Source organism: Cnephaeus nilssonii, assembly GCF_951640355.1.
Source record: "Cnephaeus nilssonii genome assembly, chromosome: 13".
In the NCBI taxonomy this organism is placed as follows: domain Eukaryota; kingdom Metazoa; phylum Chordata; class Mammalia; order Chiroptera; family Vespertilionidae; genus Cnephaeus; species Cnephaeus nilssonii.
The window spans coordinates 40,976,614-41,004,083 of NC_137084.1; the positions used below are offsets into that span (position 1 = coordinate 40,976,614).

Here is a 27,470-nt window from a genome sequence, read left to right on the forward strand (position 1 = left end):
ATTTTGGCAATTATATGTAAATATAGAACTTCCTTCATGTCATGAACCCAGTCTCAGTTCTTCTGCTCTACAGCTTTATGCTACTCCTATCTTTTTTCCTTTCTTCTTTGCTCTCTTGTCATCCTATCCATGGGCTGGAAAAATGGGTAGTAGACTTACCAAGCTGTGTAACATAGGTGATTCTGAGCCTGTGAACCCAAATAGAGAATGGACTTTTTATGGTTTACATGATGCTCCTAAGGGAAAGACTCGTGAATTCCCTAGAGCCATATTTGTGAAGGAGAGGAGGGCCCAGAGGTCACCCCCCAGAGTGTCTGCCCTCCTCTAGGGATAAGGAGATCAACTATTCAGAATCAGTATTGTGACCTGAGCCTATGTGAATTGATTACACTCCTTTCCTAGGAGATAGGCCATTACTCAAATCAGAACTCTTACCCCCTCAAAGCAAGTATACTAATGTGATCGAGCCCTAAAGCAGCAGATTGTAATTGCCTGTATCCCCAAGATGGCTCATTCACTTACTACCTGAGTTATGTTGAGCAAGACACTTAATCTCATTAAGATATAATATTCTTATGAAGAAAGGGGGGAATGAAATAGTATATACCTCAAGTGGTTTATGTAAAGCTTAAATGACAGATAACATATAGTTTGCCTGGTAGTATGTAATTCACAAAATAAGTATTTAATAAATGTTAATAATAAACAGAAAATGCCCCTAGCTTTGTGGCATTTATTTTATGTCAAAATAATTCCCTAATGTTTCTTCACAGAATCAAAAACAGACTTGACTTACCAAATGCAGTTTAAGATCCCACCAAGTAATTCTCTTTTGCCTTCTCCATTTAGCATAGCAGAGCTTTCATAATTTTCAGTATATGATTTATAAGTAACTTCAGACTTCTTTATATTTGTATTTAATAATTTTCATTATGAAAATATTTTAAACAAGGAAATAACATAAGTAAAAAGTCATGCACTCATGGTTTAGACAAATATTAAAACATGGATTTAAATTCAAGTGTGCTATGGACTCATTTCTTGTTTTCTCATAAAATATAACTACTACTATCTTTGGATTTTATCAGTATCTTTTTTTTTTTACTTTATTACACATAAAAAGCTCATGAAGAAATAGATATCACTGCTTGGCATTAACTAGGCCCATGTTAATGTACCCTAAATTCCAAACTGTAGTGTAATATTGCCCAAATGGAAAAACAAACATGAATCGTCTTCTTAGCTATTTAATGCAAGAGCCAGTTGGTGCTTTTTCATAAATTATTATAAAGAACAAAAGGAGAATAAGAAAATTATAGGATAATCAGCTCTAAAAATTATTAAAATGTATTTGATCAAAACATCATGATACTGGTTGAAGAATAAACAGGTAAGCTGACTATATTAATAAAAACTAACTCTTGTACATAATCAAATTTAATGTTAAGAAAGAATAAAAAACAGTTCTGAAGTGCTTAATTAGTAAGCCAATTATATTATAAATCATTAAAAATAGACACAAAGTATTTAATTTTCTTACACTTTACACAAAAAATAAATTGCAGTTATATTAGAATTAAATGTAAAAATTAGCACACATATATGCTCTCACACACACAAAAAAAAAAACAATAATAAAATAGATGTTGGAGTGTTGACATATAATAAAACTATGCAAAAACCCTACATATAAAAGAGATAGAAGGGTGTGCAATAGGTACAATAATCAGTGTAATTTCCTTTAAAAATTTAATCTATTATATGAATATAAAGTATTAAATATAAAGACTTTAATCTATTATATGAATATAAAGTATTAATATAAAGACTTTAATCTATTATATGAATATAAAGTATTAAATATAAAGTCTTTATAGGATAATGTTAATATGTAAAGAGTACTCAAAAACACATGCAATGAGACTTTTAAATAACTGGGCAGAAAATTTGGAAATTACAGTAAGTATGAAACACAATACAAGAAAGCAAGAACATGACTTATTTAATCAGTAACTTAGTACCTAACAATTCTACCTCTAATTGTAAAACCTTCAGAAATTTTTCAAATATGCACAAATACTATTCATAAAGATGTCACAACATTAATCCTAAATTAAAAATACCAAATTATTTTACATATCAAAAGATGAGATAAATAAAATGCAAATAAAAGATTTTGTTACATTTTAAAAGAAAATAATGATATCCCAAAGGTATCAGGATAGATGGATCTCTAAACTTAATATTTAATAAAACAATTAGCTATGTAATGATATACAGTGAATTACCCTTTACATTAATTAAATTTACCATTCCAATTTACTTTCCCACCAAAATGTTTGAATTTGAAATGATAAATTCAGACTCTAAGACCAACAAAACAAAAAAAAGCCTGTGGTAGTCATTCTAGTCTCTGAGGATAAGAAAAATAGTGAATCCAAATTGGGGTAATAATCATAGAGTATTTCAACTCAGTTGTCTCATGTGTTTGATTAAAAATAACAGTTAAGATAAATAAATTATAGTAATATTTTTATGTCTGTGTTGTGAGAAGAAGTGTATTTGTTATATGTTTCCTTGTCTTTTTGTAAACTAAGGGACAATATACAACAATTTAAGGGGAGGGGGGTGAAGCAATGTTAACAAACGTAATGATGAAATGGTCATTGCTTGCACTATTCACTGTTACTCAAAGTGAAATAATGCAAACAGTTCTTGCTTCCACAATGGGTATTGGTCCTTGAACTTAAAACATGATGAAGATTTCTTCACAGACTTAATAAGGAGCCAGATCAAATTCCCTGGAATGTAATTTAGCTGTACTAACTTTAGGCAAAGAAATGTCTTTCTGAGAAGAACACACCAATTTTGTTTGCTGGATCAAAATGCTTGCTAAACAAAGGAGGTAGACATCCCTATTTTTTAATAAAGACATGGAGCACTTGCTCTCGTATCTGTTTGGTCCTCACACCATAAATGATGGGGTTGAGTGAGGGTGGAATAACCAAGTAGAGGTTGGCAACAAGAATGTGGATATACCGGGGTATGTTGTGTCCAAATCGGTGCGTGAGGAAAGAAAAGACTGAGGGAATATAGAAAATACAGAGGACTGCAACATGGGATCCACACGTGCTTAGGGCTTTTAGCCGTGCATCCTGCGATGGGAGGCGGAAGACAGCACGGAGAATGTAAGTGTAGGAAACGCCAATTAGAACCAGGTTCATAAGAAAGAGAGAGACTACAAAGAGCCCATAGATAGCATTGATGCGGATGTTTCCACAGGACAACTTTGCAATGCCCATGTGCTCACAGTAGGAATGAGCCATTATTCGGGCCTGACAAAAGGGCAGGCGGTAGATGAGATAGATCATAGGAAGTGTGAATAGGACTGGACGAATTACAATGTATAAACCCACGCCCACCAGCACCCGGGATGTTAAGATGGTGGTGTAGTGGAGTGGAGCACAGATCGCCACGTATCGGTCAAAGGCCATAGCCACAAGGACCTCAGCCTCCATGCCAGTGAAGGCATGGATCAAAAACATCTGGGCCACACATGCTCCAAAGTTAATCTCGTGTGCATCAAACCAGAAGATACCCAGCATTCGGGGCACGGAGGTTGTAGAAAGGGCCAAATCAACTGTGGAAAGGATGGCCAGAAAGTAGAACATGGGCTCCCGGAGGCTCTGCTTGGTCTTGATGACCAGCAGAATTGTGGCATTGCCCACTAAAGCCACCAGGTAAACAGAGCAGAAAGGCAAGGAGATCCAGGCATGGACCTCTTCCAGACCTGGGATTCCAATGAGGAAAAATGTGGCTGGGTGAAAAAGGCTCCTGTTGTGATAAAACATCCTTCCAAATGACAGAGGAGGATAAGCTCTCGCTCCTGGGAGGGGGAGGGGAAGAAAAGAAGTTGAAAGGAGAGATACTTATGAAAATGATTAGCTTAGTTTCTTTAGTATACATAGTGAAAATGAAAAAATTTGCTATTTGTAAGGGCCTAGTCATCCATTTTTTAAAATTCTAAATCAAGCCACGCTCACTTGAATGGGTCATTTTCAAAGCACTTATACAGATTTAATCTTTTTGTTTTTCCCCACATATAAGGCTTATCAGCAAGCCCATGGCAGAGTTATAAGAGAACTTGATATTAAGTATGGAGTAATTTGCCGTGCCCCACACCTACTGTGAAGCCCCTGTCTGAAGAGAGAAACATGAAAAATCAAGGATACACACATGGCAATGCAGACATAATGATAAGAAAACGGTCATATGAGAAAGTAAATGTATAGGCACAGATGTGCAAGATACCTCCATAATTAGAGAATGCAGAAGTTCTCTAATGATTCCTTCATCATCTGTTGGCACAGAGAAAATCCAGGATCAAGCCTAATACCCTGTCAGAAATACAAACAGAAAATCAGATGCACATTATCACAAACTAAAGTGCAGACACTCTGGGAATGCCTGCCCAGGAGCAAGCACAGGCTAGGTCATGCACCTCAAGAGCCCAGAAAGAAAGATAACAATATACCTCTGCATATTTTCATTGATGTCTCTATTTTCCCAAGACCATCCTATTTCATAAGAACTACTTTTAGGGAGTTATGATTGTGATGGATTCTAGTTCTGCTTGAAAGCTTCTTCATTCACTCTTTACTCCACATCAGTTCCTCTGAGGAAACCTGTGAATTTTACCACCGTATAGAGCTAGTTATTACTGTGTTCATTCCTTCTGCCTGGCTAAGGCAGTGGAAATGTGGGTAGAGGACAACCTAGAAGGCTTCAGGTGGTTATGAACCTAGAGAGAGCATTTTTGAGCAGTACTACCTGGAATAACAAAGTCTAATTTGAGAGAGAATTACTTTCTGTAATTATTTAAAGGAAATAGAGAAGGGCACTTTGCAATGGCTTCAAAATGATGAAGAAGGAACAGGGAACTCATAAGTCACATCATTAAATAGAGGCACTTTATCTGGGTCTCCAACTTGAGGCAGAGTGGATGAACATCAGGATAAAGTAGAACAGACTATTATTGTTATCCTTTTTAATTATAGCTTAATATTTATGGGATATATATCAATATGGAAATATAAAATACATTCATTTTGAGATTAGATGAGAGAGAAAGAGAGATAAGAGATGTATTTGTAGTTTTTAAGAACTGAAACATCCAGGTAACAGCTGTTGCTCAGTGGCAGGATGATGGCCAAGAATAAACCTTCTAGGCACCCTGTTGCCTACCTTGGGTTCATCTCCATAAATAAACTCTCCGTATTATGCCATTGTTCACCTCATAGTTTCATCATGTTTCCAAAGTCCATTTCATTCTCTATATCTCAAAACAGATGCAGAAATTATACTTTATCAACCAACTATGTAATAATTTTGTACATAGATTTTAGATGTAGAAAGAGTCCCCCCCACCCGCCCATTAGATTCAGAAATTGGACTGCCTGATGCATAGCATATCAAGCCCAGTTGTTCTCAGCCACCTTTGATCATCTCTCTTCCCTTTCAGTAAAACATTCATAAATCAAAAGGAAATTCACCTCTGATGCTTCACTCTTCAATAAAAATAGAGACACGAGTAAAATATTGAGCAGCAATGCTCTATCTCCCCTTTTTTGTACAGTCCACGGGAAGTTGTTTTATATTAAGCCTGCAACTATTTATGACAGCTGGAAAACAGAGTTAACTCAGTGTACTACTATTATGGTGTCCTGGGATTTAATCCTCTGAGATTGCTCACAAAACTCTTAGACTGTGATTTAGAAAAACAGAAGCCCAAGGGAAAGTGACATGGATAAGAATTTACACAGAGAAAATTACAAATGTAGGTCAAAACCATACAGATATTATTGCTTATATGTGGCATATATATAGATACATTTCCATGTATTCTATAGCCAGAGTCTATGGGTTTCTGTTTCTAGATAAAATTGTGTTTATATTCTACTAGAGGCCCGGTACACATAATTCATGCACTGGGGTGGGGGGTGTCCCTCAGCCCAACCTGCACCCTCTCCAATCTGGGACCCCTTGGGGGATGTCCTACTGCTCATTTAGGCCTGTGGGATCTGGCCTAAATGGGCAGTCGGATATCCCTCTCACAATCCGGGACTGCTGTCTCCCAACTGCTCACCTGCCTGGCTGCCTGATTGCCCCTAACCGCTTCTGCCTGCCAGCCTGATCACCCCCTAACCACTCCCCTGCCAGCCTGATCAACGCCTAACTGTTCCCCTGCCAGCCTGATTGCCCCTAACTGCCCTCCCCTGCATATTCCCTCTTTATTAGATAGGGTTTTTTTCCCTCAACATATTGGACAGCACTAACCCTTTTGGCTCAGTGGATGGAGTGTTGGCCTGCAGACTCAAGGGCACCAGGTTCAATTCTGGTCAAGGGCATGTACCTTGGTTGGGGGCACATACCCAGTGGGGAGTGTACAGGAGGCAGCTGATCAATGTTTCTCTCTCATCAATGTTTCTAGCTCTTTATCCCTTTCCCTTCCTCTCTGTAAAAAATCAATAAAATATATTTTTTTAAAAACATATTGGACAGTGTACCTGCCATGGTCTTGACAAACCAGTAAAAATGTAAACCCAAACTAAGTGTCATAAAATAAACTCCTTAAACAGGAATTTCATGAGACCTTGGAAAGGTGATATCATGTGGTTGTTTCTTCCTTTTTTCCTTCTCTTTCTTTTTCTTGATGTTTCATCTTTTGTCCTTTCTTTCTTTTCTCCTTTTATTCCTTTTCTGTCCTCTCTTTCTCTTAACTTTTCCATTGGTAGAATCGTCAGTACTTGAATTTGTCTCACTTCCAGAAGACAAAGAAGTGGGAAACACACCGTCATCTGAAGAAAAAGATGATCTATGTTGGGATCGGTGGTGTTTCTGGTTTTGCTCTTTTCCCTGTTTGTTTGTCATTTCTGCTAGCCCAGCATCTTCAGGACTTGTGCGTGGGCACTTCTTATTCATGTCTACAAAACCTCCCTGCCTTGGTGAGAACTGTAGGGGAAAAGGCCTTCCTGGGTGGGTTCAAGCCCTTCCCGAGGTGCTGAGGAACCAGGGCAGGGAGCACCCGACACTGCCTCTGCAGAGACCAACCTCCGGACCATGGGGTACTCTCCAGTAATGTAACTGCAATGTCGCAGTTTGCCTTCAGAAATTAGTTGTAAGTTACTTCTGATGTGAAACCCTACCTCAGACATTTCCTTTGCAGTTTGTAAAGATTTTAAACAAAACCCAGTTACCACCCCCCCTTTCCAATCACTCCGCTGGGGACAAGGGAAGTTCAAGGTGGACTCCCCTAGGCTGCCAGTGAGGCAGGATCACTGGCCCAGGTCACAGGCGCTTTCGAGGCTGACACCCTAAGGCTGCAGGTGTGTGTGTGGGGGGGGGGGGGATCACTCCATGGGGATGCACAATGTTCCGAGGCTGAGACCCCAAGGCTGCCAATGGGAGGAGATCACTCTGTGGGGGCGCTGGCGCTTCCAAGGCTGAGACCTAAGGCTGCAGGTGTGGGGGGAGGGGGAGGGTCACTCCGTGGGGATGCGTAAGGTCCCTAGGTTGAGACCCCGAGGCTACTGCTGGAAGGGATCACTTTGTGGGGGTGTGGGTGCTTCCGAGGCCGAGACCCTGAAGCTGCAGGTGTGTGCGGGGGGGGGGGGGGGGGGGTATCACTCCGTGGGGATGCACAAGGTTCCTAGGCTGAGATCCCCAAGCTACCACTGGGAGGGGATCACTCCATGGGGGCCTGGGGCTTTAGAGGCTGAGACCCTAAGGCTGCAGGTGTGTGTGTGTGGGGGGGGGATCACTCCGTGGGAATGTGTAAGGTTCCTAGGCTGAGACCCCGAGGCTACCACTGGGAGGGGATCGCTCCATGGGGGCCTGGGGCTTTAGAGGCTGAGACCCTAAGGCTGCAGGTGTGTGTGTGTGGGGGGGATCACTCCGTGGGAATGTGTAAGGTTCCTAGGCTGAGATCCCGAGGCTACCGCTGGGAGGGGATCGCTTCATGGGGGCCTGGGCGTTTTAGAGGCTGAGACCCTGAGGCTTCAGGTGTGTGTGTGGGTGGGGGGGGATCGCTCCATGGGGGTGTGGGCACTTCCAAGGCTGAGGCCCTGAGGCTGCAGGTGTGTGTGTGTGGGATCACTCCATGGGGATGCACAAGGTCCCTAGGCTGAGACCCCGAGGCTATGGCTGGGAAGGGATCGCTCCGTGGGGGCGTGGGCACTTCCAAGGCCGAGGCCCTGAGGCTGCAGGTGTGTGTGTGGGGGGGATCACTCCGTGGGAAGTGAATTTGTTTCTGTTTTTTTATAAAGGGTCAGGAGGGCCTCTGGGCAGCATTCTGCCAGGCCATTCACGCTGCCTGCTCTCAGCGGCCACCCTCCCCGGGACTGGGGGACTCTGGTGGGGCTGAAAGGACTGGGCACCGCCATCTTGTGGCTATGGGCGCCACCATTTTGTTGCAGAGTGACGGTTAATTTGCATATTACTCTTTTATTAGATAGGTTTGGTTTTAGATAGAGAGGAATAGAATGTTGGTAGAATATAAACATTAAAGGTGCTCAGGTGAGGTCTCAAATGGAAACAAAGGAAATACTATTGGAGACTGGGAGAAAGGTGATTCTTGTTATAAAGTAGCAAAGAACTTGGCTGAATTGTGTTTTTGTGGAAGGTGGAATTTGTAAGTGATGAACTTAAATATTTAGCTGAGGGAATTTCTAAGTGTTGAAGGCACAACCTGATTTCTTCTTGCTGCCTATAGTAAAATGTGAGAGAGATAAATTGAGAAGAAACTGCTAAACAAAATGAAAATAGAACTTGAAGATTTGGGAAATTCTCAGTATATTCATATTGCATTTATTTTTAATGTGCCTTCTGGAAACAGCATCAAGAATGTGGCTGGACAACCAGTTCCTGAAAAGATTATGGGTGTGACTCTCGGATCCATTATCCATTTTTGCAGAAGCCAAGAATAAAGACTGGGTTATCCAGGGAAGATCTGTAGACAACCCCGTTGGCTGATGACTTGGACCACTGTTAATTGTATGGAAGCCAACAAGTTTTTTGATAATTGTATACCAGCAAAAAAACTTGTCAGTTCATACCAATTGGGACAGAAATGGGACAGAATGAAGGACTTTGGGGAGGCTATAGGACTGGCCAATAGCTGAGAACATGTGTTAACCTTCAAGCAAAGGGTGGAATGATCCCAAAGGTGGTTCAGAGATCAGCAGTGCTTCCAAGGCGACCAAGGGCCTCTGGGGGACAGAGCTCTTTCCTCTTTGGTTTCAAAAGGTGAAGTCACTTCTTTGATTTCAATAAAACAGGATGTCAATACCTATTGAAGTGACACGGGCCTAAAATGCAGGGACATATTGTATGCATATGAAAGTGCAGCCCTTGCCAGTTTTTCCCAGTGGTTAGAGATTCAACTCTTAGACTGAAGGGTCTCAGGTCTAATTCTGGTCAAATACATGTACCTCAGATGCAGGCTCAATTCCCGGGTCCTGTCGAGGTGCGGGTGGGAGGTAACCAATCAATGTGTCTCTCTTACATCATTGTTTCTCTCTCTCTGTTTCTACCTCTCCTTTCCATTCTCCTTAAAAGAAAAAGATAAATGAGAAAAATAATATCCTTGGGTGATGATTAATATACAAAAGTGCAAAATAAGGAAATCTATTGAGCCAGAAAGTAGATTAGTGGTTCCTTAGGATCAGGTGGAGTATATGGGGTGGAGGTAATAGCTAAAGAGAATGAGATTTCTTTCTGAGATTATAAAAATTGATTGACAGTTATACATATCTATTAATGTATTTTAAAACATTGATGTATTTTAAATGGATGATGTATGTATGCAATGTAAATTATATCCCAGAAAGCTTAAAAAAAATTTTAAATAAAATAATACTTAGCAAACTATGACCTGAAAATACATATTTTTAGGTAAAGAAAAGGAAAAAGATATATCATGATAACATTAATCAAAAGAAAGCTAGACAAGCTAGATTAATATCAGAAAAGACATATTTTAAAATGAGAAAAAAACTATCTAGAATAAAGAAGAGCATTAAATTTTCATGAGGTGATTTCCAAGAAGACATAACAAATTTTAATATCTACACGCCTAAAAACAGTACATCAAAATACCTGGGGTAATGCTGATAGCATAACCAGGAAGAATAGACAAATTTATTATGATATTTGGAGACTTTAACATCTCTCTCTCAATAACTGACAAATTGAAAACAAATCAAAATGGATGAAATCTAGGTCTCAGAAGTATCTACCTAATCAGAATATTAAGGCTTCTATAAATTCCTCAACACAGAAACATCACAGTTTCTGGATCATTTGAGAGCCACACAAATCAGTTGAATTATTTGGGCCATGTTGCTTTCCTTTCATGCTTCTCAAAGTGTGAACTTCATTCATTTGTCATTTTCTCTTGATAGAAATTTTTCCTCTTGGAAACATTTTTCTGTGCTAAACAGAAGATCAAAACATGCATTTAAAATACATTCATATTATACCAAAACCAGATAAAGACAACACAATGAAAGAGAATTACAGGCAAATATCCCTCATGAACATAGATGCCAAAATCCTCAATAAAATTCTAGCAAATCGGATCCAGCAGTACATCAGAAATATCATACACCATGACCAAGTAGGATTTATCCCGGGGATGCAAGGATGGTACAATATCTGCAAATCAATAAACGTGATACATCACATAAACAAATTGAGAGATAAAAACCACATAGTCATATCAATTGATGCAGAAAAAGCATTTAACAAAATCCAACACCCTTTCTTGATAAAAACTCTCAGCAAGGTGGGAATAGAAGGATCATACCTCAACATAATAAAAGCCATATATGACAAACCCACAGCCAACATCATACTCAATGGGCAAAAACTAAAACCATTTCCGCTAAGAACAGGAAAAAGACAGGGATGCCCACTCTCACCACTCCTGTTCAACATAGTACTGGAAGTACTAGCCATTGCGATCAGACAAGAAGAAGAAATAAAAGGCATCCAAATTGGAAAAGAAGAAGTAAAACTGTCCTTATTCGCAGATGACATGATACTGTACATAGAAAATTCTAAATACTCCATCAAAAAATTATTAGACTTAATAAATGAATTCGGCAATGTAGCAGGATACAAAATTAATGCCAAGAAATCTATGGCATTTCTATACACCAATAATGAACTTACAAAAAGAGAGACTAAAAAAGCAATCCCATTTACCATCACACCAAAAAAATAAGATACCTAGGAATAAACTTAACTAAGGAGGTAAAAGACCTATATGCTGAAAACTACAGGACACTGAAAAAAGAGATAGAGGAAAACATAAACAGATGGAAGAACATACCGTGTTCATGGATTGGTAGAATCAACATCATTAAAATGTCCCTACTACCCAAAGCTATCTATAGATTCAATGCACTCCCCATTAAAATACCAACGGCATATTTTGCAGACCTAGAACGAACTTTCCATAAATTCATCTAGAAAAAAAGACCCCAAATAGCTGCAACAATCCTGAGAAAGAAGAACAAAGTAGGTGGGATCTCACTACCAGATATCAAACTGTATTTATTACAAAGCCACTGTTCTCAAAACAGCCTGGTACTGGCAGAAGAACAGACATATAGATCAATGGAATAGAATAGAGAACCCAGAAATCGACCCAAGCCACTATCTTCAATTAGTATTTGACAAAGGAGTCATGAACATACAATGGAATCAAGACAGTCTCTTCAATAAATGGTGTTGGGAAAATTGGGCAGATCCATGCAAAAAAAATGAAACTAGACCACCAACTAATACCATACACAAAAATAAACTCAAAATGGATAAAGGACTTAAACATAAGACTGGAAACCATAAAAATACTAGAGGAATCCATAGGCAGCAAAATCTCAGACATATGCCAAAGCAATTTCTTCACTGATACTGCTCCTAGGGCAATGGAAGTTAAAGAGAAAATAAACAAATGGGACTACATCAAAATAAAAAGCTTTTTTTACAGCAAAAGAAACCATCAACAAAATAACAAGAAAGCCCACTGCATGGGAGAACATATTTGCCAATGTTATCACTGATAAGGGCTTAGTCTCCAACATTTACAGGGAACTCATACAACTCAACAAAAGGAAGATAAACAACCCAATCAAAAAAATGGGCAACAGACCTAAATAGATACTTTTCAAAAGAAGACAGAAGGAAGGCCAAAAGGCATATGAAAACATGCTCAAAGTCACTAATCATCAGAGAGATGCAAATCAAAACGACAATGAGGTACCATCTCACACCTGTCAGAATGGCTATCATCAACAAATCAACAAACGACAAGTGCTGGCGAGGATGCGGAGAAAAAGGAACCCTTGTGCACTGCTGGTGGGAATGCAGACTGGTGCAGCCACTGCAGAGAGCAGTATGGAGTTTCCTCAAAAAACTAAAAATGGAACTCCCATTTGACCCAGTGATCCCACTTCTAGGAATATATTCCAAGAAACTAGAAACACCAATTAGAAAGGACATATGTACCCCTGTGTTCATAGCAGCACAATTTACAATAGCTAAGATTTGGAAACAGCCTAAGTGCCCATCAGCAGATGAGTGGATTAAAAACTGTAGTACATCTACTCAATGGAATACTACGCTGAGGTAAAAAAGGAGGAGTTCTTACCATTTGCAACAGCATGGATGGAACTGGAGAGCATTATGCTAAGTGAAATAAGCCAGGCAGAGTAAGATAAATATCACATGACCTCACTCATTTATGGAATATAATGAACAACATAAACTGATGAACAAAAATAGATCCAGAGACAGAGAAACATTGATCAGACCATTAAACCTCAGAGGGAAGGTAGGGAAGGGTGGGGGTAAGGGGGAGATATCAACCAAAGGACTTGTATGCATGCATATAAGCATAACCAATGAACACAAACAATAGGAGGATGAGGGCATGAGGGGGGGATGGGGGAAAGGGGGGAATAAGGACACATATGTAACACCATAATCAATAAAGAAATTTAAAAAATAAATAAATAATAATAAAATAAAATATATTCATATTAATGTCAGTTTTGTGGGAAAATATTGTTGCTCTTGACTACAGTGTCTATATTAGAACCAGAGTCATCTTGAAATTTAAATTTTGTTTAGAAATTCAGAACTTTATAAAGTATAATGAATAACTTCACTAAATTGTTGATTTGCTGTCTGTTTCTCAAACATTTATTGCCGATTATTAAAAGGAAAGTCAGAGTTCTTCTAAGAATGGCCTAACCTGGGTTTGGTGACCCTATTCTTTAGTATGTCAACATGAATATAAAACAAAACAAAACATGCCTTTATTCTCTATACTGAAAAGATAGGATTTACTATTATGGAAGTTGGATCTGGTTTCTTAAAGGCAAAGCATTATCAGTGATATTTAAACTAAAAATTCTATATTAATATGAAGTACTCTCATAAATATAAAGAGGAGGGGGAAGAGAGTTGTGTCTTAGAGTCTCTTACCTAAACTTTCTGTTGTTTGAATTTCTTGAGGATTCTGTCACGAATCTGCTTGGTTTTGACACTGTAGACAATGGGGTTCATGAGGGGTGGAACCAACAAGTAGACATTGGCCATGAGCACATGAACAATTGGGGAAGCATTCTGCCCGTAGCGGCGGATCATAGATAGCCCAATCATCGGTGTATAGAAGGTGAGTACAGCACAGATGTGGGAGACGCAGGTATTGAGGGCTTTCACCCTCTCTGTTTTGGAGGCTATACTCAACACTGTGCCAAGGATGAGAATATAGGAGAGGATGAGGAGTACTGAATCCAGTCCCATGGAGCAGATAACCACCATGAGGCCATAGATGCTGCTGACTCGATGGCTGGATACAGTTGTCTTTATGAGGTCCTGGTGCAGGCAGAAGGGGTAGGAGAGAATATTGACATGACGATACTGAAGCCTCTTTAGGAGGAAGGAAGCTGGAAAGACCAGAGCCAAGGCCCTTCCAGCAATTGCTGAGCCAATTCCAATGATTACACCATTGGTTAGAATGGCTGAGTAGCGCAGGGGCACACGGATGGCTACAACGCGGTCAAACGCCATGGCTAACAGCACAGCTGACTCAATAATTGAGAAAACATGAATGAAATACATCTGGACCAGACAAGCATTGAAGGAAATATCCCGGGCATGGAACCAGAAGACACTGAACATGGTAGGCAAGGTTGTAGTGGAGAGGCCCAGGTCAGTAAGTGCCAACATTGACAGAAAGAAGTACATTGGTTGGTGGAGGGAAGGTTCATTTCTGATGATAAAGAGGATAGTAATGTTCCCTGCAACTGAGGTGGCGTAAACAAAGAAGATGGGGAGAGAAATCAAGCCATAGCTGCTTTCAAGGCCTGAGAAGCCTGTTAGAAGGAAGCGAGGGTACAGAGCAGAGTTATTGAAGACAGACATTGTGCGGATGAAGGCACCTTCAGTCTAGGTGGAGAGACAAAAACATAGAACAATTAGAGTAAAAGTCAATATTGCAAAAAGAAGCTCTGATGCATGCTGCTCTGTTTACTGTTTCAATTACTCTTCTGCTCGTTATATGTAAATTACTACCAGCATTTATTATTTTACCAATGGATTAATTATTTGTTCATTGCACATTTGTTGAGAACATATTTTTCACACTACCCAAATTCCTAAAAGGAAATTATAGAGAAATATATAAAACATGCCTTCAAGTACTTATACCCGGATGGATGGAGAGAGCTAATATTAAAGCCAAGTGTTAGTTTAATATCAGGAAACTATCCTGACCCAGGGAGGTCAGGGAAGTTTTATTGAAGATAATTCTTGAATTAGGTTCTTGAATGACAAATATGAGTTTGATGGGAACAACTAGCTGATTGGCACCCATGTAAATGCAGAAAGGTTTTAGTATTACAAGTATAAGTAAATATAATTGAGGAAACTTATAGGGCTGATGGCTTTCCAGAGGGTTATGGGGAGCTAAACATTAACTAAAATGAACCAGAATTTCTGAAGGAAATTATGCATAAATATAAAGAGTTTGTATTTAATCTTAGAAGGTAGAAAATGTCTTTTCTTTAAAAGTAAACCATTTGACCAAATTTATATCAGTGCCAAATTAGAACAAATGTTATCTATAATAATAAAAGCATAATATACTAATTAGACTGGCTGTCCTTCCAGATGAAGCCGGGGCTGCAAGGGAAGCCTAGGTCCCAGGTGCCAGAGGGAAGCCGATGCCGGCAGCTGGGGGAAGGAAGGCCTACTCTTGCACGAATTTTGTGCATCGGGCCTCTAGTTTCTTTATATTTTTTCAACACAACTGAAACAGTTGTATTAAATAAAAGTTTATTGTCTACTGTTTACACTCATGTTGCTGCTATAAAGGACTACAATATACATGAATGGTCTAAATGCTGACAAAAGAGAAGGCAGGGAAGTCCTTTAGAAGGCGAGTGTAGTGATTTTTAAAAGTGGTTAAAGGTAAAATGTAACAGTAGGGATGATAAAGGTTAAATAGATATAAAAATTTATAAGGAGAAAAAATAAAATATTGGTCAATGATCATATGCTAAAAATGAGAAAAAGAAAGAAACCCAGGACACGTTCAGTTATTTGGTAGATTTTAGTGTCATTAAATAAAACAAAGAAAAAAATTAAAAACTTGGTGAAATTAGGGTGTATGATTAATACAGTTTGGTTAGGATTAACTTGAGGCATGTGTGTCAAAGAGATAGTGATATTTTTGGATCTGTAAAGGGTTGTCAAAAAATAAATTACTCCTACTCAGAAAAATTGGAAGGAAGAGCGAGAAAACAATCCTTAGAAAAAAATCAAGGCAACAATCAAAAAGAACACATGGGATGTTAGAAGAAGAGTGTAACAGCTTTAGTGCTCAGGACTCGGACACCAAGCAGATGAAATGTGCTCTAGGACACATAAGAGGCAGGGTTGACTAAGGACTGAAGAAGATGGGGCATGATAGGAAGACTCCTAGAGACTTCAATTACTGAGCATGATGGCCACTCAATTCCAATTATTCTGGGCACCAAATAGCAATAAAAATATCCACTTGGTATATTTGATGTTAATTTTTTTTTTCAAAATTCATCTGTTCCCCAATCTATCCTGTTCCACTGATATACTTACCTTTTATGGTTTCCTCTGACAGACTTAAGCTAAATCCCTGACCTCCTACAGGAGTCACAGGAACCTTTTCCTTCTGAAACCACTTCCTGCTTTTTTAGGAGCAGATACAATGAAAAGAGAAATTGCTTTACATATTCTCATCTTGTGATTTATATACTAGACTAATTATAGCATATTAGGCAATATTGGTCTTTACAAACCTCCCTCACTATCTTAGCTTTTATATCACAAACTTTTCCTCAGCTCATTGAACAGCACTAAACAATAATTGTTATCTCTTTGGTAGTTGCACACAATGATTTTCTTCTTCCTTGATACCCTCTCTCAAATCTTTCAATGTCTTCAGAGATTCCATCCTGCCCAGGTATGCCAGGCCTTCCCTCTAAGATCACTCTCACCTACTTCTTTGTAGAAAAGTCTCTGACTTAGGTTATTCATAAATCATCTCCCCTAAATGGGTCTGTTGGATATAGATACAAGCACCTTGTACTCAGTGGCTGCTCCTCTAGGGTCAGAGAAAACCTGATGATAACTGACATTCCTTATTTCTATCATTTTGAACAGATTACCAAACTTCTTTGAACATGAAAAATTGGGAAATGCATTACCTTATGTAATATTTAAGATATTCAAGAAAATGTATCTAAAGTGTTTAGCAAAGGGTCTGAGACCTAGGAGATACTTTAGACTTAAGTAAAGCAAAATCTTAATGGATATGCTGAAGAAGTCACAATCTTAAACATATCAGCCATATACAACTGTGATCCAAAGGCAGATGTGACCTGCAGTGCCCAACGTATCACTTGTAAAGATATCCCCCTCAGGACTTCTTTTGAGAATTACTTTGCCTAAATTCCTTTTTTGGCTCATAGTATTGCCAAATATGTATGATATGCATGAGATAGAAATAGAGGAGGTACTTAAATCATCATAAATATCATCATTATCATTTTGAACATTATAATATCAGATAGAAATGTTTTGAGAGACTGGAGATTTCAGTGCATGAACCAACCAGTTATAGTATCTATCCCTGGAGGTGGATTTTAAAGGCATTCCTTCCCAAAGCCCTTTTGAGCAGCCTTAGATGATGATGGTCTGGCTTCTCTAGGAGCATGCCAATCTGTACCTCTGACTTACCCGAAATTAGTAATTTCACTTGGTCAAATTCTTCAAATAGGTACTCATTTTTTACCCATTCTTCTCAACTCAGAAGCCCTCCTTCAGGCACACCTGAGCCCTCAGGTGTAGATAGCCATTCATCCTGCTATAGGTTGGTCAGACAGGCCTAGGGACTTCTTATAGACAGAGAGAGCCACAGTGGATCCTAAGGCGGATATTTCCTCAAGGAAGCATAGATTTCCTGAGTGAAGCATCCAATTTTCCTTCAGCAACTCCAGAGCCAGGATAGAATATGTTTGGGTTCAACATCCTTGACTCCATCCAGCGATGTGCTTCATCAGTACTATATTCTGTGCTTTAACTACCCTAAACTCAGCACCCTCTCTGGGTTAATCCATTCTCTCAGGACCTTTTTTTTTTTCTTAATGAAACCTCCAGGGAGGAGAAATTATGCCACTGCCACTGGAGCTTTTTCTCTTGCTTGGGGGAAGGAGATGATCATGTCAAATTCTCCAGCTGGGAGTCCAGCTATGGTAGCAACAGAGAAGTGTCCCTGAGATCTTCTGATGGAGGCTCAGTCAGTCAGAATCATGTACAAAAAGAAGACTGTGCTCTGAAAAACCAGAGACAGCAGTTACTAGCTGCTCAAAAATAATAATTCTTCATACTCCCTATATCAGATTTTCCTAAAATGTACAATAGGCTACTACTGAAATAGAATTAATGGCCAAACATATAAGAAAAGCCTTGGTCAATTATGTTTGGGACAAATGGTGCGTTGCAGTACCATCTACACTAATAAAAGAAAAACATGCAAATTAACCATCACTCTGCTACACCCACATGCCACACCCACCAGCCAATCAGGAGTGAGTATGCAAATTAACCCAACCAAGATGGCGGCTGGCCACGGAGCTAGAGCAAGCAGAAGGCTTGGGTTGCCCCCAGGGATGGAGGAAGCCAAGCTTCCCGCCGGCCCTGGCCTCCGCTCAAGGCTACAAAGTTTCAATTATAGAAGATAAATAAATCCTAGATACTTGCTTCCAAACAGCCCTGGCCTCCGCTCAAGGAGGCGCTGAAAAAAAAAAAGAAAAAAGAAAAAGGAGGGGCTGGGACCTTGGGTTGCTGGGGAGGTGGTGATCAGGCCAGGATGGGATGGTAGGGGCCATTGAAGGTAAGCAGACCAGCAGGGGGGCCAGTTGGGGGTGAGCAGGCCGGCGGCAGGGGGCAGTTGGGGGCGAGCAGGCCTGCAGGCAGAGTGGTTAGGGGCAATCAGGCAGGCAGGCAGGCAGGTAAGCGGCTGGAGCCAGCAGTCCCGGATCGTGAGAGGGATGTCTGACTGCCGGTTTAGGCCCAATCCCTGTAACTGGCAGTAGGACATCCTTTGAGGGGTCCCAGATTGGAGAGGGTGCAGGCTGGGCTGAAGAACAACCCCCACCCCCCGCAACGTGCACAAATTTCATGCACCAGGCCACTAGTTGTGCATAAATATCTATATTGCATGCTAATGGTTTCAGACTTTTCCAGACATATTTTATCCAGAAAGCATTTATTAACTTCTAAAATTTGTGTTCAGCAAAACTCCATTTGGGAAATGGGAGTTGAGAGAATCCTTAATTTAAGACAGTAATTCTCAGCAAGAAGAAAAATTTTCCTAACAGGGGATATTTTACCATGTCTGGTGGCATTTTTAGTTATCACATGCTAAGGCATCTAGTTTTTAGATATTAGGGATGATCCTAAACACCTTACAATGAGCACACAGGATCATTGGAGAATTATCCAATCCAATTGTTAATAATTCCAAGGTTAAAAAAAAAATAACACCTTTTTTTCAAGCTGGGGGAGGAGACTGTGGGTGTAAAAACTGATGGAGTGTGGTGAAGGGAATGTGACAAAATTAAACTAAAACTCAAAATTCTATGTTTCAGTCTCAGGGTAATATGTAAACAAAGAACGTGGCCTCTTTAACTATAACAGTAAAGAGCATGGACTGTGGATCCAGAGGTCCTTACCTTTGAATTCCTCTTCTGGCACTTATTGACTGTGTAGCCTTGGGAACATTGTTACTCAGCCTTTTTGTCTGTTTCCTTATGTATATAATGAGTTCATAATAATTTTATCTGTCTCCTATGTTTTTTAAATGTTCAATGAGTTAATATATGTATAGCATTTAGAACACAGTAAATAATTAATAACAAATCATCAAAAATTGATTCCCTGATGCTTTGATACAGATTTTTATTAAATTAGTCATTCCTACTATTCTGCCAGTCTACTAAGTCTGTGATCCTGTATTTTATTCCCTGAGCTGAAACTGATTTCAAAAACTTTGTCAAGTATTTGCAATGGGTGTAGAAAGCACCTGGGAAGGCACATGGGCATTTCTTTAATCATTGTCAGCTGAATCCAGTGGCGTCGGCAAAGCCACATCCTGGAAACATGCTTTGCCAAAAGGCAGGAGTGTTGTCAGCTTGACCTTCAGCCCAGGTGCCAGCGGGTGGGTTTTTTTATTTAAATTCAGCCAAGCACTAGGAATGAATAGGACTCACCCAATAAGCTCACCCAAGAATAATAAGCCCACCCAAGAATGCACATAATCTCCTTTGTCTTGACTTTTAGTAAAACTTTCTGTTTTTTGCTGTATAAAATAAACATGCTGTATTGGCTCGGGGTCCCTGTCTCTGTCCTTGTCCATGTCAGAGAACAGTGGTCCCACCCAGCCACAGCTTTTTCCTTCTATCTCTGTATTTGTCTCTTTCTTTCATTTTCTCAATCCCCAGCCTCTCCCACTTAGGAACTGGACCGCTCTCTAGCCACGCTGGACGCGGAAAAGAGAGAAATATTTACAAACGGGTGTATGAAATTACATAGCCATTATAATTTCATCATAAAACTAATTTCCCTGGATCTGATTTCATAAGCATCAGACGGCTTTTTTTATGCAGAGGCAAATGCATATTGCTTTACTTTTAAATTAAATTTATTGGCATGACATTGGTTAATAAGATTATATGGGTCTCAAGTGTACAATTCTATGATGCAGCATTATTCACGATGTCCAAGATGTGGAAATAACAGAAGTGTCCTTCAATAGACTATTAGATAAAGATATGTTACATATATATAATGGAATACTACTGAGCCATAAGAAAAGATAAAATACTGCTATTTGTAACAACATGGATGAATTTTTGAGAATATTGTGCTAAGTGAAATAAGTCAGACCGAAGAAGTTAAGAACCATATGATTACATTCATATGTGGGATATAAAACTGAAAGCAACAAATGAACAAACAGGAAAAACAAATGAACAAAAACTCATAGACACAAAGAGAACCAATATTTTAGAGACTGGCTCAGAAATTTTCATCTGAATGTGGTGTTCTGCAGGAATTTATGTCTTTCTTGAAAACCTTATTTTAAGGTTTGTAGAGAGAAAACCCAGGCCCAGAAAGCATCTTTAATGAACCATCCTATATTATAAAGAGGTGATATGCAAATTGACTGTCACTCCAACATACAAGATGGCCACCCCCATGTGGTCAAAGATGGCCACCCCCATGTGGACACAAGATAGCTGCCACAAGACGGCCAGCAGGGGAGGGCAGTTGGGGGAAACCAGGCATGAAGAGGAGGGCAGTTGGGGGCAACCAGGCCTGCAGGGGAGGGCAGTTGGGGGTGACCAGGTCAGCAGCAGAGGACAGTTAGGGGGACCAGGCCAGCAGGGGAGAGCAGTTGGGGGCAACCAGGCCTGCAGGGGAGGACAGTTAAGGGCAACCAAGCTGGCAGGGGAGGGCAGTTAGGGGTGACCAGGCCTGCATGGGAGGACAGTTAGGGATGACCAGGCCTGCAGGGAGGGCAGTTGGGGGAGACCAGGCCAGCAGGGGAGGGCAGTTAGGGGCAATCAGGCTGGCAGCAGAGCAGTTAGGCATCGATCAGCCTGGCAGGGGAGTGGTTAGGCGGTGATCAGGCTGGCAGGCAGAAGCAGTTAGGGGCAATCAGGCAGACAGGCAGGCGAGCGGTTGGGAGCCAGCAGTTCTGGATTGTGAGAGGGATGTCCCAGATTGGAGAGGGTGCAGGCTGGGCTGAGGAACACACACCCCCATGCACGAATATTGTGCACCGGGCCTCTAGTTTAAAATATTTAACTAAGAATAACAGAAACCCTACACATGTATTTCTTGACAATATTATAAAAGGGTCACTTCATAATGATTTTTATGAGGCAAGCATCACATATTCCATAATCAGATAATGACATCACAGCAGCTTAGGCTGCAAGTTATTTTTTTAAGAACTTCAAATTTTATTTTTTAATTACAGTTTACATTCACTGTAATTTTATATTAGTTTCAGATGTACAGCATGGTGGTTAGACATCATACTTTATGAAGTGCTCCCCTCGATATTTCTAGTACCCATATAGCACCATACACAGTTATTACAATATTATTGACTATATTCTCTATGTTGAACTTTGCATCTCCATTACTATTCTATAACTACAAATTAATACTTCTTATTCCCTTCAGGTTTTTCACAAGTTATTTAGGGGGGTGCTTGATCAGAAGGATTTGGGCCCCCCCTTTCACAAGTTCTTGATTGAAGTATGGTCTGAGTAGTGCATGTCCAAATCCACTTCAGAGTCCTTTCTAGTTTGAGATAGTGAGATAGTTTGGGCAAGTCTTAAGTTGCTCCTGGAGACTGGAGAAAATGTTACTCAGACATGTTCTTTCTACACTCTGCTCTCTTCATGCTACCTCCTTTTCCCGGAACGCCTTGCCCAGTGGTGTGCTGGTAAATACTTAACAACCAACTCTTCAGGAAAAATTTTAAAGCCCTGAAATTTAGTATTTATTTACCAGTTTCTGTTTTGTAAATACTCCCATCATGACCAAATCTAAACTACCAGTCTGACATTACAGAACATGCAGTTGGAATAAGACATGCACAATTGTCTTTTATAAGCCAATGTAAGTCAGCTGAAGCACACCAATTTTTCACACTTTGCCCAGCTGGCACTACTAAATTTGACTCACGAGGCACAACTAAAATGTCAACTACTTCAATTCCTGATTCTTAAATCTTCAATTAAAATTGGCCACTCTTCAGTAGTAATATTTATTTATTTCAGTGCTAGCATCTATTAATTTTACTAAGCTTTATACATATGTATCTCCACTATTAAACATTAATTTTTTAACATTAGAACCCATGCATTTTATTTTGTAGTTATCCACAGTATTTAAAGCAATAATTGTCACAGTTGGTATTTCATGTTTCTTAGTATAGTTTCATTGGATGAGTAAATAGGCAATAGGATTTACACTTACAACTATTTTATGAGTACTCATGATAGCTGGGGGAGATCAGACCCAGAGAGATATGTTAGTGTAGCAGCCATGACCCATACTCAAAAAGTTTATATTATAGCTGAGAAGAAAGTGAATATGTATGAAATAGGAAAATATCACTATTAATGCACATGTGTAAGTCATCTTAATGAAGAAGAGAAGAGTAACGGGTTATCTACAATAAAGATACTGAGAAAGATACAATATTAAAGATCTGCACAACATGTAGAATAAGAGTAGAAATAAAATTGTTAAAAGATGAGGGTGGTTATTGTGCACAACTCCCAACCCACTCACAGATTAAAACATGAAATCCTGTGCTGCCCTACTGAACAGGGAAGCTACACATTTGCCCAAATGTTTAGACCTGCACTGTCTTTTAACTGTTAAAAGAGTAGATAGATCTACAGTGGCAGTGGGAGAAAGACATCATTGCCCAGTGATGAGGTGAAGACTTAGCTCGTAGCCAACAGCCACAGTAGCATTTCAAAGTTCTGCCAGGAACTCAAGTTTCAAACTTGCTCCAAGAAGTCGGAAATAGTTTCATAAACAGTTATAACGTTTTGACAGGAGAAACAAAATATGGGCAAATGTATTAGAAAAAGAGAGAGAGAGAGATGGATTTCTGGGTTTTAGATCATAAGCATGGGAAACTATATAAACATAGTTACATTTTATAAGGAAAATTATTTCTATTATCATTACAAATAATAATTTAATAACATTGACAAATTTTACAGTTTTCCAAAACAATCTCTTTTATATACATTATCTAATATAAGTCTCATAATTAATTTGGGGATAAAAAAGGCCATGCTTATCACAATTTGACTCTGAAAACCTTGAATCTCATAAGGATTGTTAATTAACTGAGAATTAAAGTGAATTAGAAATTTAAACAGATGACTAAATCCCAAATATTTCATTTCTCATCTACTACAATAGCTGCCCCACAGTTTTTCAGTGGGAAAGCTAGAGGATCTAATTACTTAAAGCCGCCTCTCTAGCCCAAACTTACGGAGAATTCCTAGACGAATCTGTTTTGTCCTGACGCTGTAGACAATAGGATTAAGCACTGGGGGAAGGAGCAGGTAGATGTTAGCCATGAGGATGTGGACTATGGGAGACAGATGCTTCCCAAAGCGATGGGCCATTGACACCCCAATAACTGGCACAAAGAAGATGAGCACCACACAGATGTGGGATACACATGTGTTGAGTGCTTTTAGCCGCTCTTCAGGAGACGCAATGCTCAGCACAGCGTTCAGAATCAGGACATAAGAGAGAAGTATAAAGACTGAATCCATGCCCAGTGTGGCAATAACTATGCACAGTCCATAAATACTGTTGATCCTGGCATCTGAACAGGATAATTTCAGAACATCCTGGTGCAAACAAAATGGATGGGAGAGGACATTGACATGGCAATAGTGATATTGTCTCAGTAGCAAAGGTGTGGGGAGTACAACTCCCATGCTTCTTAACAAGCAGGCCAAACCAATCTTGCCTATTACGCTGTTGGTGAGGATGGTGGTGTAGTGCAGTGGACGGCAGATAGCAACAAAACGGTCGAAGGCCATGGCCAACAGCACTGAAGATTCCAGAAATGTGAATGTGTGGATGAAGAAGAGCTGAGCAAAGCAAGCACTTGCCTGGATCTCCCGAGTATTCAACCATAATACAGAAAGTATAGTGGGAAGAGTAGACAGGGACATACCTAGGTCATTTAGTGCCAGGATGGAAAGGAAATAATACATGGGCTGATGGAGCGAGGACTCGATCCAAATGACAGAGAGAATGGTAACATTACCAATAAGTATTGCCAAGAATACAAAGCAGAATAGAATTGAGAGCCAAGAATGAGCATGCTCCAGTCCAGGAAAACCCTTCAGAATAAATATGGGCTCCATAGTATCATTGGTATTCCAGACCACCATGATGACCCTGGCAAACAGGAGGAATAGTTCCTGTTATTCTTTTTTATCTGTCAGTTATATCCCTTGTGAGCATAAGCAGTGCAATCAGAATACAATGCAATCAGAGGTTTCCTCTAACCTCTCTAACCTCACAGAGAAAGAAAGGAGGTACCTCTTATGGTTTTCATATAAGGAACATTTTCCAGTAGCAGCGAATTCTGGAACAAAAGTGTCTACCACTCAAATCTGGTAATCTCTGACAAGAATTTTAATAGATTTGCATTGATAATCTTCCACTGATCAGCTTAAAATTGTTGAGAAAGATTGGAGTAAAATACTATGATATTTAGTACATCTCAAAATTGTTCACCTCTAAAGAGGATGACATCCATTTTTTCCCTTGCATAAATAATACATTGTTATTCTAGTGATTTTACTCTCTGTAGCCCTTGTAGATTAACACAAACTATGCCAAAACCTATACCTACTATTTATTTGCAATTTAAAAATTAACACTTACCTGAAATTTACATATAAGCCAGTCTCATCAATATGATGTTAATCATGTTACCAGTAGTCTGTTTCCCAAATAATCCAGTTTTATTTTGTCTGTCTCTGCCTAAATTTTCCTCCATTGTGGGTAAAGTCTCTCTCTCTCTCTCTCTCTCTCTCTCTCTCTCTCACTCTCTCTCTTTCTCTCTTTCCTCTACCCCTCCATTTATTTATTTTCTAAACACTCATAATTTATATTCATATTTTTTTCCTGGCTACCATTTCTTTCTATTTCATTTTATATAAATTTCTGTCTTATCACTATGTAATTCTCTATTTGTTTCCAGTCCTTTTATTGCCTCCATCTTTCTTCCAATTTTTCTTTGTATTTTTGTGCTTTTAGTTCTTGCTCTGTCTGGTTTATTTCTCACCCAAGAAGAGTTCCATCTCTATCTTATATATCAGTATAAAGTCAAATTTATATTGAATACAGAGGCTACAATTACTATCTCTATAAATACTCCTGGTTTCTCCTGAGGTAGATTGGATCTTCATGATTAGTGTCACAGTCTGCTGGATCCCCAGAGATGTAATTAATATAAACATCTCTTAACAACCACTGTGCCAAAAACATATGATGATTATCCTGAAAATTGTAGAAATGTGTTACAGGCCTCAGGTTCTGCTTTTATTGACATCAGGTTGGGCCGAGGATTTTTGGTGTCTCTTTTAATTGGTGAATTTAAAGTGTGGGAACAGAAAAAAACAAAAGGCCCAAATGGTCAGTTATCTAAGGAGCCTGGTGGAGGAAGAGGGGTTGGGGTGAAGGCCTGGCTCTTTAATTGTGTGGCTCACAATGTGTTTGAGATAGCCCGTCTTGTAAGTGGATGCCTCTGTGAAATGTATGACTTAGCAATCAAAGCTTGTCATACAACTGCATTACAAAAGAGAAAAGCCAGGGGTGTGCTGCAGGATAGCCAAGGGCCAGGAGAAATAGGGTGGAAAGTGCAAAATAACAAAATTATAAAACCTGACAAATACGTCTCAGAATTGGAAAAGAGCATCCTGCTTGCTTTAGTAGAAAATTACAAGTATGTGCTGGCATGTAAGAAAAGTGATGTCCGAACTATTGCCCTCAAGCAACATATCTGGCAGGGCCTTGTCCAAGAATACAACTGTCAGCCAAGATATGAGACAGCTGAAGAAGTGCTAGGAGAACATCAAGACTCCCACACAAAAAAACAATGGCCCATGAGAGGAGAGAGAAAGTAAAAGAGAGTCAGCCCATTTCTGAGTACCCTCCTCCTGGAGAAGGCAATCTCCAGCATGCTGCTGGAGCAGCTCTGCTCTCTGCAGATCCCTCCCTGAAGCCCACAGAGCAAGAATCCTTTGCTGTTTCAAATAGAGAATTGTGTGATGATGAGAAAGAGTTCATACATTTTCCGTATGTAAGGGGACCTCTCAACCCGAACCCTCATGTTCAGCTGTCAGAATAACAGCCAACAAAATCTACAGGAGCCAAACCTCTCAGGAAGTTGCTTTAAAAAAAAAATGCATGAGGGCCCTAGCTGGTTTGGCTCAATGGATAGAGCAGCAGGCTGCAGCCTGAAGGGTCCCGGGATCATTCCTGTCAAGGGCACATGCTTGTATTGTGGGCTCCATCCCCACTGAGGGGTGTGCAGGAGGCAGCTGAACAATTATTCTCTTTCATCAATGATGTTTCTATCTCTCTCTCTCCCTTCCTCTCTTAAATCAATAAAAATATACTTTTAAAAATTTTTAAAGAGCTTTAAAAAAATGAATAAGGAAGAACACCATGAACAAATGTCCATCTTACAGCAGCAGCTGATGCAAATGAATGAGGTGCATGTAGCCCAAATCCAGCAGATAGAATGAGAGAGGGAAATAGCAGAGGTGTTCATTGAGATTAATGATTTTTATGACCCATATGATTTTCTTCCATCGTATTAATTTTAATAAATTATATTGATAGATTTTTACTCTAGACTTTGCATTTCTAGAATAAGCCCAAGTTAGATGTGTCGCTTTATTTTTCCTTACTTTTTGCCAGATTTATCCATTTTTTTTAATCCTTATCCAAGGATATTTTCCCATTGATTTTTAGAGAGAGTGGAAAAGAGAGGGTAAGACAGAGAGAAATATCAATGTGAGAGAAACACATGGATTGATTGCCTCCTGCACGCACCCTGACCAGGGCCCAGGCCAGGGAGGAGCCTGCAACTGATGTAGGTGCCCTTGACCTGAATCGAACCAGGACCCTCTGTCAGCAGGATGACGCTCTATCCACTGAGCTAAACTGGCTAGGGCATCTTTATCAAGTTTTGCTATAAGGTTTTGCAGAACTCAAAATAACTT

General features: G+C 39.6%; 2 protein-coding genes and 1 pseudogene across 3 annotated transcripts; 1 reads left to right on the plus strand and 2 right to left on the minus strand.

The window, feature by feature from the left end:
- Positions 1–2,915: 2,915 nt before the first annotated feature.
- On the minus strand, positions 2,916–24,623 carry LOC307110122 (uncharacterized protein; the record flags this gene model as incomplete). The annotated part of the gene is made up of 3 exons (XM_079789166.1): positions 2,916–3,886; positions 16,207–16,295; positions 23,686–24,623. The coding sequence occupies 3 exons, from the start codon at positions 24,621–24,623 to the stop codon at positions 2,916–2,918; spliced, it is 1,998 nt and encodes a 665-aa protein (XP_079645292.1).
- On the minus strand, positions 13,552–14,493 carry LOC307109600 (olfactory receptor 51G2-like; the record flags this gene model as incomplete). The annotated part of the gene is made up of 1 exon (XM_079788413.1): positions 13,552–14,493. One exon carries the CDS (start codon positions 14,491–14,493, stop codon positions 13,552–13,554), a length of 942 nt encoding a protein of 313 aa, XP_079644539.1.
- A 1,371-nt stretch (positions 24,624–25,994) lies between the features above and the next one.
- On the plus strand, positions 25,995–26,990 carry LOC307110123 (myb/SANT-like DNA-binding domain-containing protein 3; annotated as a pseudogene). The gene is made up of 2 exons: positions 25,995–26,628; positions 26,880–26,990. The product of its transcript is annotated as a myb/SANT-like DNA-binding domain-containing protein 3 (transcript).
- Positions 26,991–27,470: the final 480 nt, after the last annotated feature.